Here is a 19,034-nt window from a genome sequence, read left to right as displayed (position 1 = left end):
GCTGCCTCTTAATATCGACTGATGGTATGTTTGTATGCGTATGCATCATTGCTTAATGTAAAAGTTCAATGCAAAGAAAGGTTGAAACGCACACCGATGACCTCCCTTTAAATCCCTTTCCATTTCGAGACGATTCGAGCCAACACGGCCCATTCTCTACCGGATTTTAATCTGGGTTGTACTCACTTTTGTGGGTACATGTTCAAACATTAACGGCTGTATTTTGTTTTTTTCCGAGTGAACAAGAAATGTAAGCTGTTAAATATGTTGTTAAAAGGTCACTAATCATGGTGTCGAAGTGAAATTTCTGTAATGCTTTTCGATGAAAAGATATACTCACAAATCTGCAAAAACTGAGAGGTGTAGGTGTAGGTATGCCCATCAACCAGCCAAAATGAACCAAACTGAAAGCACACTTAAAAATAAAAACCTCGCTCCGCCTCTTCATTGTTCTTCCAGAACAATCTCACGCTTGATGTTGGTGTCAATGACATCATGCTGGCTTTTCATAGAACACTGAAAACCTAGTAAAAATTCACATCTTCACTTTCATATTTGTCTGTGCTCTGCTGGCCTGGTAACCAGTAAAAGCTGAGTGTGAATGGTCACGTTGCATGGCTTCATGCAAGTCTGTTCACAATATTTTTAAGCAAGTTTTTTTTTTTTTTTTTAAACACAAATTTAAAGGGACACTGTGCAGGAAATGGTCAAAAAAGGTACTGCAACTATGCTGCTTATTGAAACTGGGCTGCCTATTGCCAAATTTGATCTTTACATGAAAGTTTACAAAGTATTAAACAAATATTTTATAGTATGGTCCAAGTACAGTCATTTTTGCAGCTAAAAATGGCTATTTTTGGAAATTCAAAATGGCGGACCATGGAGAAAATCCCCCTTTTCATGTATGAAAAACGCAATTTTTCCAGTCATAATGAATACTTAGAATTTGATGCTGGTGGTAAGTATTCATGAAAAATGTAACATTAGTGAATGGGCAGCATGAATTCTGGAAATAAACAACTTAAAATCTCACACAGTGTCCCTTTAAGAATCTTTGAGAATTTTTGAAGAAAAAAATAAAAACAAACAAATAAAAACGTGGCAACAATGAAGTGTCATTTATTTCCAACAAGGACATCAAAGTTAACCAAAATCCAGACATGTCTGAAGTCAGAGCAGGTGAGACAGGCACGGCCTGTACCAGTTCAGTATCTTCACACACACAAAAAAATGAAAGGATGGGAAATCTGGTCACATTTCACCATATTTGGTAAAAACAAAACTAAAAATTGTAACAAAATGTAAATGTTTTAAACAGAAAGACCACATTCACGCTCCACACATAGGCCTACAAGAGTGGTAAATCATATGCCCAACACTGATAGTCTATTAGAATGTAGGCTACTTAAAAAGACTTGATCCTAGCTTTCTTCCTTGCTTGCTGTGGGATGATGCCATATGTAGTGTGCACAGCCACACACAGAGGGGAACAAGTATTAGACCTGAAGTGTGAGCTCAATCAAGCAGACAGTTCTCCTCTCCGACCGTGCAGAAAAGTTTTACAATAACTACTGTCCTGATACAGGATTATCAAACAAATACATAACAATAAAGGCATTAGCTCTTGAAATGAAAAAAACAAAACAAAACAGTAAATCACTTACAACACAGCAAAATGTTGAAAAGAAAAGGATCCAACCCCATGTTCAAGATGCACACAACGTTCCAGAATGATGCAGATCATTTCAAGTTCTGGCCAATCTCAACATTTTTCAACCCAGTGTGAGGCAGCCGATTTGATATCCCCCAGTATCACACTGAAAGAAATTGTAGAGTGGCTGGCTACCCCCTTCAGAACATAACACGGGTGTCATTTTAGGAGTGGATGGTGGGGACATGTCCACCACACAACTTTTGAGATGAATCTAGCTTGTCCCCACCACTTTTTCACACACACAATGCACAACTCGCATACCCAGACAATTTGCCAATGCAAAGCGACAAAGGAATACAGGGGATCACAAATCTGGTGCCTCACGGTGCAGCGGTTGAACACGGGGCGAGGGAGGCGAGAGGGTTCCAGTTGATACACAATGGTGGCGAATCAACAGGCACCAGATCCCCTGATGGGGTCTCTGTCCTTCATCAGCCACCATTAGGCCTATGTGCAAGATATACGTCAGTTAATCCATGTTAGTCTTCTTGTTGGTGCCATGACAACCGTACTGTACAAATGGCAAGATATGCACGGGAAAAAGGCAGAATTATTATGACAGAGGACAGGAAAGACAGGCTGATGGAACAGGCAAACAGCTAGATGTCTATTATAACATTTTGGACACACGAGGTGATTCACTAAAACACAGAGTTGCGTTGGCCAAGAACACACTGCATCACTGCAAACAGGACGCGCCCACAGTGTGTCTGAGATCCTGCTAATCTGAGTAATCTGGGGCGAAAGGCGCTCTGTCCGACATGTACAAAAACCTACACAGAAGATCATCTGTGATCAGTGTGAAATGTATACACCAAGATGGAAAGCATAAAAAACCCCACAAGACCTAAGAGTTTGTGCAAATGATGTTTGAAATCTCATGATGTTTAAAGGCGTATTCCTCAATTAACCTACAAGATCGCATTTTTTAATTTAACAAATGAGTTATGACCTATGAAATGAGAGTAGTGTGACCAAGTCTATAAAACAAACAAAAAAAGAAAGGAAGAAAAACAAACACACACAAAAATAACAAAGAAAAGCACAGGCAGGGTGATGGCGTGTCATCAAAGCCGGTTCAGCTGAGCCTCCTCATCTGAATCCTCAACATCATCTCCATTACCCAGCCAGCAGCATCATACACAGTAAATAGTATCAACAGCACCACCCACATGGAAATGAGTGTGTGTGCATTTAACCAGAACTTTTCAAGTCTTATTAGGCCAAATCTGAAATGTTAATTCGTTCACCATACATCGTGTGAATTAGATAACCTGACACTCGCCAGATGAAAGTGGTTCCGCCTTACTGTGCAGAACACAGATCTGGAGAGAGCCAGGTTTCTAAATAGAGAACCAGCAATTAAACATGCATGCACGCGCACACACTAAACTGAAAGAGAAAATACAGTATTGGAGAGGAACATTTTAGAGAGGACCAGGGGGTATTCCGAAAGCATGGCTACCGGTATGTTAACCTACAGGAAGTGGTAAACCTGGTAATAGATAATCCACATGTGTCATTCAGTTAAGGAAACGAGTACTCCAGGCTCTTCTATTAGATGATTTACCACTGTTCGATGATTTACCTCAAGTTTTAACTCAACATGGTAGTAGCCTTAGCCAGTAGAGTCAAATGCTTGGAATACCCCCCATATCAAGTAAAGGACCACTGAATCTTCAGTTCAAACATTATCCAGCTGAAGCGTTGTCCCGTTTTCCAATTCATTCAAAATAGCCCTCTTTCTGCTCATCTGAAACAGGGTCCAAACGTCCACGAATTCTATGGCATTAATTGAAAGATCTATTCTTTTATTATTGGTAAACAACAAAGCAAACAAAAATAATGAGATGGGATCATTAACAAAAGACTCCTTTGCTATTTGCCTTATACTAATGAAAGAACAATACATGTTTCTAACAAGTGGCAGAAACAAATTACTGGTGCCTTCCAGTGAATCCAAGGACACTTTATCAATATCATGCTCAACGTCAGAGTGTAGGGGCTTGGAGGTCAAGGATGCAATCATTAAATTGAGCAAACAGACCCAAAGAAATGTAAGCGTAAGCCATGTAAGCAAAATTCCTGATGCTTCTTTTTTACCCATGTCTACACACTATTCCGAAAGGTGTGTATCAAACATTCTCGGAGGGAACATCTCTTTTGTTAGAAAGTCTGACTGCAACTGTTTAAAAACTGTTTGTGACATCTTAGTAAGAACTTACATTTGTGCTATGGTTCTAATCACACATCATGTGATAGACAGTACTCCTCAAAGGCTTAACTGAGCAGCTGACCCTGACAGCATTAACAGATGCTGACGGCATGGCAGCCAAAGCCTCCATTTTCACAGCACCGCTAGTGGATCAGGCTGTAAAAGGGACATTGTCCATGTCGCTGAGGACACACAAGTCACACACACACACACACACACACACACACACACACACACACACACACACACACACACACACACACACACACACACACACACACACACATACCTTAAGAATATCCCTGTGGTCCTCATCACCAGAGCTTATTGAATCAATCTAGCTCTGCAAACCCTATGTTTTCAGCCAGTCTAGAATGGACCAGCCTGCCTTACAGCTACATACATAGTATAGTTGAAAAAATACAATCAAGGAAATTTTTTCCTCCTCAGTGTACACAGTTGTGTGCAAACAGAGGGTGTCCATGTAGACATGGGTTAGGCCATTAGGTACAGTAGAAAACAAACAAATTAAGACAGAGTTAAAGAGTCATCTGGGAAACAGACAACTCTCTGAGACAGATCACTTCCTTTCCTTCAAGAGACTGAAAATGCTTGGGCTCTAAACATGAACAGTGCATCACTTCCTCTCTCCTGACTCATTCGACTGCTACAACTAGTGTCAATGAGGGTTCACATCTGCACACCCAACCTTTACCAGAAAAGCTTCTGATCTGTGCTGGCACTCACAACCTTACCTCAGACTACAAGTATACAAGTCATGGACTGAAACCACAAATGTGCCTACGCATTCATCATGTATGCACACACACACACACACACACACACACACACACACACACACACACACACACTCTCTCTCTTTTTCTCTCACACACGCTCTCGCTCTCGCTCTATCACTCAAACACACAAAAACACACAAACACACACACACACACACAAACACACACACACACACACACACACACACACACACACAGGAATGTGACACGGCTTGACACAGCCACTCATAATCAAGCACAACGTGAAGCAAAGGACATAGTAGGGTTGTGTGTGAGACAACACTACAATTTCAATGTGTCGGAATCACAAACAAAATAAAGACTTTGTTTCTTCTTGCTAGGGGAATTGTGAACAGTAACATAATCCAAAAAAAAAGGCAGAAGGTTGGTCCTCATCGACGAGTTAAATTTAAAAAGACCAAAGGACAGGAGCCCGGTCGGAGCTGGGAACTGGGAGCTGGGAACTGGGAAGTGGAGCATTACTGCAGGTGCCCATGTCCTCCTGGGTGTCCATACTGTGCACACCATTCTAAAAAATCATCGTTATTCCTTGATTTTTGAGAGTAGCAGAAGATGAGGTATTTCCTTCCCCCGAGTCAACACCTCTTTGCGCTACTGCTCCGGGGGTATACGGACATCACGTTCTGGGCTCCACTGTGTCCTGGTGCTACTGACCTCCGTTGTAGGCATAGTCCGCTTTGTTGTGCATGATGAGCTTGTTGTCCACAAAGTAGAAACTGTCAGACCTCGTCTCGTATGGATACTCCACCATCTGACGAACTGAAAGTTGGGGAGGAGAGTAGAGAGAAGGGGGAAAAAGGCGTACAAGAGGAACAGACAGAGCGAGAGAGAGAGAGAGAGAGAGAGAGAGAGAGAGAGAGAGAGAGAGAGAGAGAGAGAGAGAGAGCAGAAAATGGTGGACAGAAACAAGTAGGTAACAGGTAGATGGATTAAAAAAAAATGAACATTTGCATAGTAAACAAAAACAAACTACAAGTACAAACAAATAAAAAATGATGAAGACAGATACGCTCCCAGAGTTATACCACAATTTCGTGAAGTAAACCATGCTAGTATATGTTTGGGATTATAACAGATCTCACTCATGACATTGTGAATCCAAGACTAGGCTGCATGTCACAATTATTACTTTTTCGTTCTACTTTTCGTCCCAAGCGAATCTTGGACAACACAGTATTTTTATTAATCCAGAGGGAAAGTAAAGATGAGCACCATCACAAGTATTTTCTGGTTACTAAGTCTTCATTGCAACTTTTTTTAATCAAGATGACACAGCTGCGATCTTATTCATAGCAACCATTTTGACCTACATGACACGGATGAATGATGAGTCTTTGGGTCAATGAGATAGTTTTTAGAAGAAGACGTCAAGTGGTAAAACCACAGCTAATGCTCATAAATGAATAACCGGTAGTAATTGGTAATAAAAAAAACAAAAACAAAAAAATCATGTCAATCCAGGGTTCCCACGGCTTTTTCATGAACAAATTCAAGCACTTTTCAAGCACCTTCGAGCACCAAATTGTCAGTTTTCCAGCACCTTTAATAGGTCGCGGGAAGGGGGTGTGAGGGTCCTCCTCCCCCAGAAAATGTTGCGTTTTTGAGATGCAATTTCCTGCATTCTAATCAATTTTAGGGTGTCGAATGGCAAATCCCATCTGACATCTCACTCCCTCAGATTTTTGATGTACCTGAACAATTTATTTCTATTATTTGGCTTACTGAGTTTGACTTGACACAAATTTGAAGCATTTTCAAGCACTTCGCCAAACATTCAAGCATTTTCACAACATTGAAAACACTTAATTGGATTTCAAGCATTTTCAAGGAATTCAAGCACCAGTGGGAACCCTGCATATAATAGTGGCATTAGCTGTTGCTGCACCACCTTGACATGCTACTACCGAAACGTCATTGAACCATAGGCAATATATGCAATATGAAGCTGGAGGTCGTTGACTCACTCATGTCCTCTGGGAGCTGGGGAAACTCGTAGATGTGTTCGCATGTGTTCCGGCTGTTGGGGATGCAGAAGCCGAAGTCAAAGTCGAAGCTCTTCAGCAGGCGCTCCTGGAAGTAGTGCCGCTCGATCATCCGGAAGTTCTGCACCGGACGCTCTCCCACCGTAAACTCCACACTTCGAACGTGTCAGGAAAAAGTCAGAGAAGCAGAGAGGTGGCAGAGCGTGTGAATAAAGAGGCATTACGGAATGGAGTTACTCTACAGATCTAGTATTATTCCCCAGAAAGTTTAAGGCACTACTAAGCCGAACACAATGTTTAACGTGCTGCCTTCTGTGAGTATTGCGTGAAGGATACAATAAAGCGCCAGAGTGAACACTGGCTGTACTACTAAGTAAATAACATAAAAATACGATTCTTGTTTTTAACAAGACGGCAGCTACACAGACATGTACACACAGAAAGGGCAAGGGGGTGAGGGGGCCACCCGTGATGTCATCGATGTAGGGCGATCATCATTACATGAACCTGTTTTTTATTAATGGTTTCAGTTCATTTGTACAAAGGGTCTGGAACTGCCGAACTGAGGAACGTTCCGTGGAAGGAAGGCTGAACTCTGTTGAAATGTCAAAAACGCACCCCGTTTCATCCAATCACTAACATTTGTTCATGACATTGAAAAACAACTAGCTGGTAGGAGGGGTGAACTCTGTTGATGTTTCTAATGTGTGACACCCCCCCACACCCCATTTGCTGATTGGACGGTTTTCGGGTAATTTTTTTTTATTAAAAAGGCCACCCCCCTCCCACAACTCGAGGTTCAACCCGTCTGTACGAATGCAATTAGTATGAAGGGATAGTAAAACCAGGCCTAAAAGAAACCGGAAGATGACAGAACGTGTGAAGAAAGAGGCTTTACAGAACGGGGAATCACTGATCTCATTTCCCAAATGTGAATAGTGTTGCTTGAAACAGCCCAAGGAAAAGTGGACAGATACCGGTAGTACTTCTTGAATAGAGTAATTATTATAGCGCTGAAAACTCACGTGGCTCCGACGGTGCGCAGCCGGAGGAACGCCGGGGTGAACTGATAACGGACAAAGCGGCCAGCGGTGGAGTCCACCTCTCCATTCTCATCATCCTCATCCTGCGGGTCTGTTAAAGCAGTCGTTTGAAAGTTAGAGTGAGCGCACACATCCACAAAAGTAGCAATCCAGGTGCCAGACAATTGCAGTGGACAGTGCGAGAGAGTGGTCTACACACTGGGTGGTGGTATAAGATCTAAAAATTATACTTTGTTTAATAAGCAGCAATGACGAGGCCTGAGGAAGATGATCCCGCTAGTGGATCGACACAATGCCGATTGTCAAACAGTAAAGTTTATTTATTTGAAGCTCGTACCCAGTGTGCAGACCACCCTCTCACTTGGGTCAAAGCAGTTGGCAAAAAGGTAGATCCAGAGATAGGATTGGGCATGCAGGATGTTAAGATGCGTTACATTCCAGCATTTCCCATATATCGCCAAAATGTAGTGGGCGAGACCGTTACAGGAAGTAGTTCGACTACGCCACCCCCGGGGGTGGAGCCCCCGGAGGAAATGAATTAGGGGTAGTTACAGATACCCCGGACCAACACACAATGTACCCGCACAATAGATTACCAGGCAAACACAGGTTCGTGCACAATGGAGGCAGAGACAGTGGTGACAATTAATAATTCAAATCTTTATTATTCTTTGCGTTATAAAAATATATCTTTCTCACTCTTTGTAATAAAATATAAAAAAGGTACTCACAATTCACAAAGTGCAGTGGGGTGGGTGTGCTGTCGCAATCACCCGCAGATAGATAAACACTTGCCCCAAAGTATGTTCACGTTAACAGTAAAGTGCAGGGGTGGGTGTGCTGCCACCACACCCGCGGATCTGTAAACACCTGCCCCAAGTATGTTCACTAATTCACAATAGACAACACACCTGGTAGGCCTAAGGCCTTAGAACCCACACTCAGGTTGTCAGACTCTGCCACTAGGGGCTGGCACGGCTAACACAATAGGGCGAATGGCACACCTCAGGATTAACAAAAGAAAAAGTAAAGAAATAGTTCACAACAGAAATAATCCACGGCAAACAGAAAACAACAAGAAATCACAGCAACCCATGCAAAATAAATCAAAATCCAGTAAACCATGCAGTAAAATAAGAAATTAGATAATTGAATGAAATAATGAAAAAAAGGAAATTAGGCACAGCAAACGAAAGAAACCGAAAATCAAAACATTATGTCGCACAGCACCACAGAATAAAAACTGAACGCCACAAATTCACCTGTCACACGTGTATGTCAATGGGGGATATACAGCAAACATAACATCTGTACTGGTTCGAAGTGTTTGGCCTGCCGCAGCACATAGTGCTGCTGTTTGTATAAGTTAGTCTGGGAAACACGGCATGCTATAAATTGTGGTGATGTAGGAGTTCAACGACATTGTTATACTGTACTATTTCAAATGACATTGACTCTTTCCACTCTGATGAGTTGGGAATAAAACACCACCTACCACAATTTGGAGGTTTGGCAATTTCAAACAGAACTGTGTTGGTTTCCAGGTCACGAATCTTGAAGCGTATGAAGTCGATATTGTAGATGTTGTCCTCTGGTTTGCAAAGGTAGTCTGACAGGTAGAGTTAAAAAAAAGAAAAGAAAAGAAACAGTTTAAGGATGGGCAACAGAAAGCAGAACTAGTCTTTAGAGGTTACAGAAAATAACATTTTCAACAAAACTCTAATTAAATAGTTGAGGAATCCACTTTGCCTGTTACTCTACTCAAAGAACGTGGATCTAACTCTGATGGGTTGAAGTACTCATTAACAGTTTCGACAGGTTCGTGCTGTGTTTGGGGTAGGCTTATATCTACTGTCATTCAATGGGTAGGCTACATTGGTAGGCTCTATTACATTGACTGTGCAAAAGGCAGGAAAGGCATATGAAGCGTTCTTGTCAACCCAGCACGTAAAGCAGAACTTCAGCAGGTAAAGCTCAACTTCATAGCTGCACTAAGACACATTGAAACACTGTCATTAACAAATTATCCACATTAAATGGTGCTAAATTGCCGTAGCCTAAGCAACAAACAAGCTCAGTCACATAGCAGGTAGGCTGGCAGTGTAATTAGATACCAGTTCAGCGGCAAGATCAGCATCACAACACTCGTGCAATGTAGCAATAGTAAAATGTGGTTACAGTCAAACTTGTCCATGGGTAGGTTACCACCGCATTGTGGGTCAGAACTGAGCGGAAAACAGTTTGGTTGGCTGTGTTTTTCTTTCACAGAACACCAAGTGGCATGGGAGTTAATGTAGGCTACATGACCCAGAGTTTCGCTGCTAGTTTGTGTATTTGACCCCCACACTGAAATGTTTTACAGCCAATGTTAACAATATGCTAACGTAGCCTAATCGGAAATCCAATCAGGCTAACTTTTACGTGTCGAGTGGTACGATACAACTGCTAGTAATACTGCATTGCCCACAATGGAAATTGAGTTTCTGAAGTGCATGACAGGTTTAGAATGTGTTGCAAAAGTTTCATGTCCTGGTCAGAAGTTAATTATTATTTTTTTTACCACGGGTGACACAGCGAAGCCCGAGGACACCGTCTGGAGTAATGTCTTTTCCTTGTGCCCGTAGTTCATCCTCCGTAACAGGCCGTCTATCTGTCTGATTTTTTCGCGATTTCAACCTTTTTAAAACCCCTCCATCAGACTTTCGTTCCCTTCCTGGACCCACGGTGTCCGAGCCATTGACAGTGCTCGCCGAATCTTTTCGCGAGCTTTGACTGCTCATGTCGCCGATGTTTTCTATGCAGAGTTCGCCAGCTGCGTATGAAAAATGGAACTTCCAAGTCAAGATGGCGTCGCGCGTCTCTATGGAGAACCTATGCTGAAAAGACCAGCTAGTGATTGGGTAAAGGACATGTACGTTGCCATGGTTACTCTCAGACGTGCATGTACTTCCTGATTTGTAGCAGCTGCATCTGTTGTGCCAGCTTGGATGTGCCTTTAGGTGGCAACAATTCACAAAAAGTGGAATAAAACTACGTTTATCCATAAAGATAAACTAGGAGTATCCACGAGATCAACACCTGAAATAACTTTGGTTGAATATTCTTGCAAATAAACCTGCTGTTGCCCTCAAGGACAGATTAGCCGCCCTACATGGGTCTAACAGGCCAGGGCCAAGAGCTGAGGGGGACCTAAAGCCCAAGCCTAATGCTACAAAATAATGAGACATCCATGTCTGGTGGTAGCCCCCTATATATAGGCCTATTTATATTCTCATAGTGTTAAAATTGCATTTTTAACTATCATAGTTTCTTTTTTTTCTTGTGGGAGAATCTCCCAAACTCCCACCAAACTGCCCATGTCTGGGCCATGGAGCCCCTACGTCCCTGGTATTGCAACCAATAATCACATCTTTGACTATCAAACAATTAATGCTAATATTATTATTTTAACACAAATGTTCTGACTGAGACCAGGTTTCACTAATTCATGTCTCAAGAAGTCTCCATGTTTGGGTATGCTTATGACAATATTCCAACTAGGCGAAGAGCCATCTTCAGAATGATCAGCAAGGGTGACATGGTGGAATGGCGTGCCATGCTGATGCTGTTGAGTTAACCCAAGCATGTGCATCAACGTGACAAGGCCATGGATATGGTAGGCTACTGGATAGTGAATACAGGGAACCGTGACCATTAGCATTAGGCCTACTTTGTTTTTATATTTTCAACATTTTAAATTAGACGTTGATGTGTAACATCCTTTTTAAAAAGCTGAATGACTGTCATACATCTATTTTCAATCAAATATTGTCCTGGGAGAAGCAAATAAACAGGGCTGTGATTGACCCTTTACAATTGCAACACCTATATTTGAGTTATAAGATCTATTGTCCTTTCAGAAAACAGCACATTTTTAATTGACTAGATTAAAGTAGACTATCCAGCTTTGTATTCAGCAAAGACAAGTTTGTGTAGTTCAGTGATTTCCAATATTAAATTGCATTTAATGCATTTAAATCGCATTTTCAGCCAAACCAAAACAAAGCAGAACATCATTTTCCCTCTCTTCCAAATGTATACAGCGCCAGGCCACTTTATTAGAATAGCATGAAAAAGTTTGATTTATTTCCATAATTCCATCAATAATGTCAAACTGTCATGGATTGTAGATGCATGGCCCAGTTGTTTAACTATTCCAATCATTCAAGTTTTTCTTTTTACATAGGTTGGCCTTCCAGCTGAAAAAAAAAACATGAATTGGGGAATTCGCATCATTAGAATATTGTAATAAAATCACAATTTTCTTCATCAAAATTCGTTTCACATCAGTGCACATCAAATCAGTTGAAATTTGGTACTTTCTACATAACATGCAATGTTCAATACTTGGTTAGGACTCTCTCTGTCTTAATAACGGCCATGATGCGTTTAACATTGAAGTCAATGGCAGAAACAGTGCATGGGAGTAATGGAAGCCCAGATATCCTTGATGCTTTGCCGTCAGCTGTTCTTGTTTGTTGACCTGGTGTCCCACACTTCTCTTCAATATACCCGTAGATACCCATGCTACTTTTTGGTGTTAACTCACCAGTTTAATTTTAACTCACCAGACATAAAACCCCCTTCATTTTCAATGGGGTTTCATTTCTGGTGATTAAGTTCCGTTATTAAGACAGAGTCCTAATCAAGTATTGAACATTGCACGTTATGTAGAAAGTACCAAATTTCAACTGATTTGATGTGCACTGATGTGAAACGAATTTTGATGAAGAAAATTGTGATTTTATTACAATATTCTAATCATGCGAATTCCCCAATTCATGGGTTTTTTGAGCTGGAAGACCAAAATAAGTAAAAATGAACAATTTAATGATTGGAATAGTTAAAAAACTGGGCCATGCATCTATAATCCATGACAGTTTAACATTATTGATGGAATTATGGAAATAAATAAACTTTTTCATGCTATTCTAATAAAGTGGCCTGGAGCTGTACATGAAGATACAGAGTGAAATAAACCATCCAGTCATGTTAGATAAAAATAGCACATTTATTAAAAAGAAACAGCAGTTGTTTGCAGTTCTCACTGGTGTTGTATTTTCAGACTTTGAGAACAGACTGCCAGGGAGGGGCGTGTTGGAGGTAGGGCTCGGGAGTGCTTGTGGTAGCAATTCCTTCTTCAGTCCTCCTGTCCAGACATCCATGATGCAGAAGTAGCTTGCTCAAAAGGGATGGGTCTTCTACTTTTCTTTACAGCTTCAATTGCAAATGGAGCTGTGTGTTTTGTTTCTTTATGAAAAACAAAGACGTGAAAGACAACAAAGACCAGTATGATGCTGAATTCACTGTAATTCCCCATCCACGTGCCAGTAAGTCTTTGGTTGTCATCTGAAAACTCCTTAACTGACATAAAAGGGTTGTCAAAACTGCATAACGCTCAAAATTCCTTAAATAACTAAACAAAAAGCATGCAGCCAAGAGTCAAAGAGAGAAAAAAAATCACGTACCACAAAATGGTAAATTATGTATGCATGGTTTTTTTTTTTCATAAAAAAATCAAGGCAACAGGCAACAGAATTTTTAAAAATTACAACAAATGTCAGAAACAAAATGTTTAAAATTAACAGGCAGTGCAAAAAAAGAAAAAAAGAAAGAAAGAAAGAAAAGATCAACACCTCTCACATACAATCACAACATCAATCATTCAAAACAAAACAAAATCCTGAGGAGCAAACATGGAGAAAAATATAAGCAACAAATCCTTTACCTTTGAAACTCATCACATACCCCATTTATTTAAATTACATATTTTTTTTAAAGGCTAAAAGAAATCCTGGTGTTTGAACCCAAGCCTTAGTCTTAACTTTCTGACAACGAGTCAGAGTGTCTCTGTCTTTCCGTTTGCCTCATCACGAAATACTACTTCATTTTCTAGCACCTGCCTCAGTCAGAAAGGCCACTTTGTCACCGGAAAGCCAGCTATTCGTTAAAACAGAAACAATCTCCCAAAGCCACTCCAAAATAATATCATAAAGAACATTAACCTCTTGGCACACTTCAGCGAGTGTGATATTGTACCTTATATACACACACAGCCTGTGTAATATTTAATTTTTTATATATAGATATATATTTATTTCCACTTGCTTTAAAAAAAGAAAACATATATAAACAAAACAACCGACTTTGGTACTGATTTAAAATTAAATTAATCTGTCATTTCTTCAAAAGGTGCTTTCATTTTAACGATTGCTGCATGTTAAAACACAACTTTTAAAGTCCAAAATAATCCCCAACTTAACCTGCACTGTATGATACTCTCCAAAAAGGTAAAAGGTCCCAGAAGGAAAGAAGGAAAGATGCAAGTAAGATATCTGGGCGCTAAAAAACTATTTCAAGTTCAACAGCATCAATGTGAGAGAAAGGACATGGTGGAGTAAATTTAGGTGGTTTTGTGGGGGGGGGGCATCAGGAAACAGCAGAGGAAATAGCTAGCTTGGCCCGTTACTGTACAAGGATGGAAAGTGCGAGTCTGTGTTTAAGTCAAATCAGGCTGGTCAGGAATGAGAGGGGTGGGCAGATGGATGGGCGTGTATGAGTGACCCGTGACGGTAGGGATCGAAGTTGCTGGGTAGCCATACTGGAAACTCCTCATAACTCCATAGTGTAATAACCGTTAAAACTGACCAGACAACATGGCATAAAATCAATTACGAAATGGTGAATGTGGAATGCTTTTCAGAAACAAACGAGGCAGTCCAGCTGACAGAAAAACACTCAGTGTTCCGGGGAGTTCACAAACCTAAATGTTTCTCAGAACAGCATACTCAATACTGGCATCTGAGACAAAAAGCCCTTTAAACAACTGGTTTGTTCAGACAGCAGAACACCAACATCGGCCGTTTCGGGTGACCTCTGAGGTGTCTCAGGAGAGAGGGTGCTCAGAAGTTGCAACCACACCTGAGAAGGCAGGTTGCAAATTCTAGAGACTGACCTCCCTGAAAGCCACGTCATGGGTTGGGGGATATCACAAAAAAACAAAAGGTGTTTTTTAAAAGAAGCGATCAAAGGAAGTTGCAAAGGCAGTTGTGGTGATGCTGTGGGTTAGGATAGAGACACCTTGGCAAAAAACACAGGGCACTAAACAAAACAAAAACGGGGGGGAAAAAGAGACGTCAACCAAAAGCATGGGTGTACAATACACTCATACAGCTCAGTTCACTTTCAGCAGCTGTATCTTTCGCCACCCCATCACAACGAGATCAGTCTAGCCTCACACACAGGAGTAAAACTGCCTGTTAAGTCAGCGTTATGTCTGCCAAGAGTCCACCATATAGGAAAAACAGACACCAAATGAACAAAAACGTAGGAAACAGGCATGGGTGGGCATACACAAGGTGGGACAGTGAAATCTCAGCAGTGGGGTGAGCAAATGGACGTTGATGTAAAGGAAGGACTCGACCATTCCTGTTCAAAATTAATACAACCCTGCCAACGCTATCCAGCAACATGGTTCAGTGCTGACTGAGGAGGTCGGCAGGATGTTAGAGAAGCTACCTTCCTAAGTTACAGACACAACTATGAGGCAATATTTCAGATAACAGATGCATCGCAGAGACCATTTACAGCCATATAAACTAGGTTATGTGTGATAAACGTAATACGATGGCGCAGAGAAAAGCCCAATCCATTATCCACCAGAATTGTTTTTTTTTCCTTTATAAATAGATCAAAAGTAAAGACACCAACAGCTACACTGGTAGCTTTTGCCACAAAATATATTATTCATGAAGTAGTACCTTATTTTCAAGCTAAATTCAACTAATCAGTCCTGGCACAAAGGTGTTCTGAGTTGTTGTGAATGTTGTAAGCATGTCAACAACTTGGACAATATGAGGCGATATAAAAAGGAAACAAACAAAAAAACTTGTATTTTTTAAAAATTGCACAAGATGAAATTAAAGGCATGGCAATAACTCTTGGGGGAAACTTATTTTCTTTTCTTCTTCTTTAAAACTTTTCTGCCACATCAAAAAAGAAGACATTTTTTCGGAGACTTCTGGTACCTTTCAGCGAGAGGCATGCAGATGTGACAATGGCCATCTAGAAGACCAAAGTAATGTACCTCCCTCCCATAACCCTTCACCAGTGACCGAATGGAAATACCAGCCGCTAAACTTGGCGCTCGCCACACAGTCTTCTTGTATGCATGATCTGCTGATTCTAGTCAGACTCGACCAACCAGGTTGCTATAAGAGATCCACCCTCTCTGGTGTGTTCTGTGAAACGGTTAGCAGTCTCATTGAGGTACGCCTACAAGTGTGTATGCATGTCAGTGTGAGTGAGAGCCAGTTAGGATTGTGCAGCTCTTGCTGTACCTTGGCAAAAGCCCAAAAACACACCTCGCTACCTCTCCCTCTTTCCCACCCCACCTCTCTCTCATCAGTCAGGCCTTCTGTGGAAGCAGCCAATGAAACCAAAGCTTCTGAAGACCACAGATCGAGTTGTTCTACCTTTTATCCTTCAAGATCAGCTGTTGAACATCAACACCTCCTCGTCTATATGCCCCTCCCACTCACCCAACCAGCCCCAAATCTCTCGCCACCACCCACCCCTATACGTCCTGTGCAAATGCCACCCCCCCACCCCCTATCCCCCCAATCCCCCCCAACCTCACCAGCACCATAATGGTCCATCTGCTTGCTTGCTTGCCTTCCTATTATGCCCTTTCCTCTCTGCTCCTCCTCCTCCACCTCCCCTCCCTCCCTCCAGGGGTTGTCCACAGCTCCTCGGCTCCTCTCACAGCCGGCAGAGGCAGAAGAGGGTGGGGATGAAGACTCCGAAGGCCACCAGGATGGGGAACATGAGGCTGCTGTTGTCGGCCGCGTAGGGGTTGGGTGTGCGTGGGCCCGACTGCACGCGGTTCTTGGAGGCGGCCGAGGCACCCTTGGGCACGCCACCTTCCTCCGGCAGCTCCGCCTCCTCGGGCTCCTCCGGGTCCTCGGGCTGCTGCTTGTCAAGCATGCCAGGGTGAGGCTGCAGCTTTGGCACATCTGTGGGCGGAAAAATTAGATTAGATTATTATTATTTTTCTTTTTTCGTTTTATTTGTACTCAAAGATAGATTCAAACTTCCTTGTTTTAGTAGATCTCATTAAAGTGCAATATAAGACAGTACATTTCCAATAGGCAAATGTGTAATAGAGGAGTGTGTGTACATGCATGCGAGTAAAGCCGGGCTTACACTGTACAACTTTTTGCCCGACCTTCCCATGATTTGTCACTCGCACGACTTTTTGGGAGTCGGGCCGATTTCTTGCTCAATCGGAGGTCAATCATGAGTCTCGCATCGTACAGTGTACATGGTGTAACGCGACAAGCGTTTTCACCTCGTCTCATATAATGTGAGGTTGTGAGCTGTGAACTTTTAAATCATCTAATCCTCAGGCAGTAAGAGAAGGAGCTTAATACCCACGATTGAAAATTTCGCACAGTGTACGTATGCCCGCCTTTAGTGAGATAGATAGAGAGCAAGAGCGAGAGCGAGAAACACAACAAATGAGAGTGAAATTAAGACTAATGGACGTTTTGTAAATAGGGTACCCTCTCTTCACTCACAGTGGTCAATATGCCACGCTATTGAATTACAATAAATATTTTAGCAGAGGGAGCTCAGCATTTGGCTGGGCGCATTACCGAGGTGATGAGGGGTAAGCTTAGAGCTCTGGTGAGTGCTCTGGACAAAGGTGAAACTACCCAGTGGACCATGCCAACACCTGTTGAGCCAAACAGGCAGACTGGCAGCCCTTGATGTGGCAAAGATCCAACAGACTGTAAGCCCTTGGGGGCTGGATCAGCAAAAGTCTGTTGAACTTGGATGTGTCTGTATTGGACAGAGCTACAACCCAATAGTCTACTGACTGATAGATATGTACATTTGCTTTTCATTCATTCACCATTTCAGGGACAAAAGGACAGCCAGGAATAGGCTGGTTGGCCAGATCGACTTGAATATGAACGTCAAAAAGCAATGACAAAAACAGATATAGCACGAGTCATTTCATTGTAGAGTACGGAAAATCCCGATTAGACAGAGCACCATGATGCTTCTGGAAACTTGTATGTGGTTAACCACATAACACAGTAATGCAAAATTTCTAAAACAGCACAGACCCAAAAGCACCTAGATTTTCTTTTTTTACTCACCATCTGATGTCCCCTTCATCACATACAGTGCGCACACTTTGGGGTTGTCGTAGTAACCCTACAATAAAAAATTCAAATATTGTCAGATTACCCAAGATCAACTTTCAAACAACACTTTCATTGGCAATTTATTAACATTTCCCATAACTTATATGAAAATTGGTGCCATGTCCACGTTCCTTCACAAATGAATGGTTAACAAAATAATGTACAGTCCAGCATAAGCTTGGGCTAAATTAGAAAATGGAAATTCAACTTCTGATAGCTTTTTAATGGGTTAAATGCACAGCATGTAAACGAAAATCACTCAAAAGACTCTCTTTGCAACGGGATAAAATGTAGATGATTAGATCTATGCAATGTAACTAAACAAATTGGATTTTACTTTTTCAACAACAAAAAAACGTTGGCAATCCTATTGGAAAAAGAGCTATGATGCTACATCTAACCAGTTAGTTTCCCACTTATCTATGAAACAAAAAAAATACCGGATGTTTCAGAGAGCATACGTCTTATCTAGTGCATCACTGAGGTTTTGCACAAGAAACAAGCAGTACCCCAAAGAGTACAAGCAGTATCCGAAAATAGTTAAAGCAGTACGGCCAACGATTGCTTACCTTCACAAATTCTACTGTGAGTTTGCCATTGAAGGTTGAGACTTCCCTCTGTACGCTCAGCTTGCCCCTTTTTATGGAGAAGGCCACAATCTCGTCATGTGCTGTGCTGTGGCCGACGCGCTCAAAGATGTCTAGATCCTTCACTACAGTGTGACCGTTCAGGCGCACGTCGAACACCTGTGGAGAGAGTGAAAGACGGTGAAACAAGACAGATAAACCCATTTTAGCCTGATGACTCATATATGTTGTTTGACCTTTAGTGCCTGGAGACACATATACGCTGCATTCAGGCTCTTGAGATTTTAGCTTTTTCAATAACATTTTGTGGGTATGTTAGAGCTGAATGAACACATTCTAATGCAATATGAGGGTCTTAGGGTTTAAATGCAACTTATGCCATGTTTTTATGTGCATCAGAGGCTAAGATATTTAGGTTT

At 41.7% G+C, this 19,034-nt stretch overlaps 1 protein-coding gene and 1 pseudogene across 1 annotated transcript; both read right to left on the bottom strand.

Annotated features, from left to right (window-relative positions):
* Positions 1-1,103: 1,103 nt before the first annotated feature.
* On the bottom strand, positions 1,104-10,704 carry LOC134444832 (protein unc-119 homolog B-like; annotated as a pseudogene).
* A 5,754-nt stretch (positions 10,705-16,458) lies between these two features.
* On the bottom strand, positions 16,459-18,774 carry LOC134444830 (malectin-like; the record flags this gene model as incomplete). Its single annotated transcript, XM_063194018.1, has 3 exons — positions 16,459-16,828; positions 17,981-18,038; positions 18,598-18,774. Coding segments are annotated over 3 exons (489 nt in total), but the record flags the coding sequence as incomplete, so codon positions are not given.
* Positions 18,775-19,034: the final 260 nt, after the last annotated feature.

The sequence above is a fragment of the Engraulis encrasicolus genome, unplaced genomic scaffold (assembly GCF_034702125.1).
Source record: "Engraulis encrasicolus isolate BLACKSEA-1 unplaced genomic scaffold, IST_EnEncr_1.0 scaffold_769_np1212, whole genome shotgun sequence".
Classification (NCBI taxonomy): Eukaryota; Metazoa; Chordata; class Actinopteri; order Clupeiformes; family Engraulidae; genus Engraulis; species Engraulis encrasicolus.
Note: the sequence above shows the minus strand (reverse complement) of the source record. Positions and strands in the feature narration are given on the sequence as shown.